Below are 3,116 nucleotides of genomic sequence, written 5' to 3'. Positions count from 1 at the left end.
AAAAAATAAATAAAATAAATGAAACTTTGTTCATTAACACCGTTTTCTTTATTAAGGATTTCGTGGTAAAGTGTTGAAACTGGGACGCAGACTGTGGTGGGGAGCGGGTGTAGTCATGGAAAGGATGCTTCTAAACTCGAGGAATGACAGGCTCCTGCTCCTAGAGCGGTCCGCAGTGGTGGACTGGTTGTTTCAACGGAGCCTGCCACCCCTCCTTTTCGGGACTCTGTGTGTGGGGGCTATGTGACTTTGTGGCGGGGGAGGGCGGTTACAGATCCCCTGCTGCATGGCTCTGTCATCCAGGCTAAGGACCTTCCTCCCCCACCACAAACTCACATAGCCCCCCCACACAGAACAGGAAAACCACCTCCCAGACTGACCAGGGTGCCTAGTTACTGCAATGTGTGTGTGACCTTCTGCTGAACCTGCCCCCGTGTCTGTACCCTGGTAAAGATGACTGTCCTCTCCAATTACCAACCCCCTTTCCCCCCTTCAAACACACTCTCCTCTAAAAGAACATGAGGGAAACAGTAATTAACAGAAATGTATTTTTTATTAACAACTACACAGTTAGGGGATGAAACTGGGACGGGGGCTTGGGTGAGGTGCATTTGGAGGGAAGGAAAGGACGTATCAAATCTTTGGGAATGAGAGCCTTCTGCTACTTGAGCAGTCTGCAGGGGTGGAGTGACTGTTTTCATGGCCCCTGCCGCCCCTTCTTCTTGGGACTTTGTGGCGGGGGAGAGCAGTTAGAGATAGAATGCAGCGGGGCTCTGTCCTCCTGCCTCCGGTCCTGCAGAACATCTACAAGGCACTGGAGCGTGTCCGTTTGCTCCCTCATTAGTCCAAGCAGCGTTTGAGTCGCCTGCTGGTCTTCCTGCCGCCACCTGTCCTCCCGTTCACTGTGTGATCGCTGGTATTGCGACATGTTCTCCCTCCACTGGGTCTGCTGTGCTGCCTCGGCTCGGGAGCAGCCCATAAGTTCTGAGAACATCTCGTCCCGTGTCCTTCTCTTTCGTCGCCTGATCTGCGCCAGCCTCTGGGAGGGGGATGCCAGGGTAGCTCGAGAAACACTCACAGCTGTGGGATGGGAAAAAGGGAGTGAATTCCTCACAAAGATACAGTTTCTCTGTGAACAAGACCATGCACATTACCTATTACATGCGCACTCAGTACAAGGTTGAATTTTTGGCCTTCCCATTGAGTGCCTGGGGTCTTGCTGTACAGATCACACAAGTGGGGCTGGACAACGGAATTCGGCTAGCAGGCGGACATGGTAAGCCATAGACTTTTGGCGGCTTAAAGCTTAATTTATAGCAGTGCCCTCCTTTCACGTTCCAAGCAATGCTCCTAGCGTTGGCCAGTTCCTGCTGCCGGCAATCCGGTCAGCATGAACTCTGTCCCTGTCCCACCCCCCTCGCGGCTGTCCCCGGGAAAGATCCCTGCATGCTGCCCCTGTCACACCTCCACCGCGTGGCTGTAAACCGCCGGTTACAGTTATGTAAAGGAACAGGCAATCAGTCCCAATACTAACATTCCCCTAATTCAAAGCAGGTCACCATGAGTGATATCACTCTGATGAGGATTTCGGAAACAGAGAAAGACCGCATACTGCATGAATGCCATCAAGCACCAGGGCCGTATGCCGCCATGCTTTGCGAGGCAATGATCCCGGAGTACTTGTTGCTAGCCTGGCGCGGAAAAGTTTCCTAACATGGAGGACGCAATAAGGCCGCTCTCCCCAGGAACCTGATGCAAAGGCTTTCACAATACCTCCAGGAGACCTTCCTGGAGATGTTCCAGGAGGATTTCTGCTCTATCCCCGGACATATTGACAGAATTTTCCAGTAGCTGCACTGGCAAGGACTAAAAACTAAAGCGCCTAGGGCAAACTAATCATGAAAAACCCATTGTTAAGATACCATTCCTATTCTGTTCAAAATAAATGTTTACAACACTTACCTACTGATCCTTCCCCTGATTCACGGTCCGGGTTACGGCCTTGGGAGGGTTGGTAGGGGATCTCCGTGAGGGTGATGAAGAGATCCTGGCTGTTGGGGAAATCAGCGTTGAAAGCGCTGTCGACTGCCTCGTCCTCCTCATCTCCTTCCTCATCTGCCCCGTCCGCGAACAGCTCCGAGGAAGCGGCCGTCGAAAATACCCCATTGTCAGAGTCCACGGACAGTGGTGGGGTAGTGCTGGCGGCCGCACCTAGAATGGAATGCAGTGCCTCGTAGAAACGGCATGTCTGGGGCTGGGATCCGGAGCGTCCATTTGACTCTTTGGTCTTCTGGTACTCTTGTCTCAGCTCCTTGATTTTCACGCGGCACTGCGTTGCATCCCGGCTGTATCCCCACTCCGTCATGGCTTTTGAGATCTTCTCGTAGATCTTCGCATTCCGTTTTTTCGATCGCAGCTCCGAAAGCACGGACTCATCGCCTCACACTGTGCTCAGATTCAAGACTTCCCGATCAGTCCATGCTGGGGCCCTCTTTCTATTCTGCGATTGCATGATCACCTCTGCTGGAGAGCTCTGCATCATTGCCAGTGCTGCTGAGCTCGCCACGATGTCCAAACAGGAAATGAGATTCAAACTGGCCAGACAGGAAAAGGAATTCAAATTTTCCCGGGGCTTTTCCTGTGTGGCTGGTCAGAGCATCCGAGCTCGGACTGCTGTCCAGAGCATCAGAGTGGTGCACTGTGGGATAGCTCCTGGAGCTATTAGCGTCGAATTCCATCCACACCTACCCTAATTCAACAAGGCCATGTCGAATTTAGCGCTACTCCCCTCATCGGGGAGGAGTACAGAAATCGATTTAAAGAGACCTCTATGTCGAAATAAATAGCTTCGTTGTGTGGACGGGTGCAGGGTTAATTCGAGTTAATGCTGCTAAATTCGACATAACCTAGTGTAGACCAGACCTTTGAGACAGAAAGGACCACTACGATCATCTAGTCTGGCTTCCTGCATAACATAGGATTTACCTACAGGCATTTCTCTAGCACTCATCACTGTCATAGCTGAGTGCTTTAGTTATGCTGGCTCAAGCACATTTGAACAGGCAGAGTTATGTGGTATGTCAAAAGCAACCAAAGACGGGGAGAAACGACTATAT

The 3,116-nt window shown here is 51.5% G+C and overlaps 1 protein-coding gene across 1 annotated transcript; it reads right to left on the bottom strand.

The window, feature by feature from the left end:
- Positions 1-589: 589 nt before the first annotated feature.
- LOC128839461 (uncharacterized) lies at positions 590-2,705 on the bottom strand. Its single transcript, XM_054032490.1, has 2 exons — positions 1,963-2,705; positions 590-1,080 (listed from the first exon to the last, which is right to left on the bottom strand). The coding sequence occupies exons 1-2, from the start codon at positions 2,363-2,365 to the stop codon at positions 698-700; spliced, it is 786 nt and encodes a 261-aa protein (XP_053888465.1). The 5' UTR covers positions 2,366-2,705; the 3' UTR covers positions 590-697.
- Between the last annotated feature and the right edge of the window lie 411 nt (positions 2,706-3,116).

The sequence above is a fragment of the Malaclemys terrapin genome, chromosome 6 (assembly GCF_027887155.1).
Source record: "Malaclemys terrapin pileata isolate rMalTer1 chromosome 6, rMalTer1.hap1, whole genome shotgun sequence".
Classification (NCBI taxonomy): Eukaryota; Metazoa; Chordata; order Testudines; family Emydidae; genus Malaclemys; species Malaclemys terrapin.
Note: the sequence above shows the minus strand (reverse complement) of the source record. Positions and strands in the feature narration are given on the sequence as shown.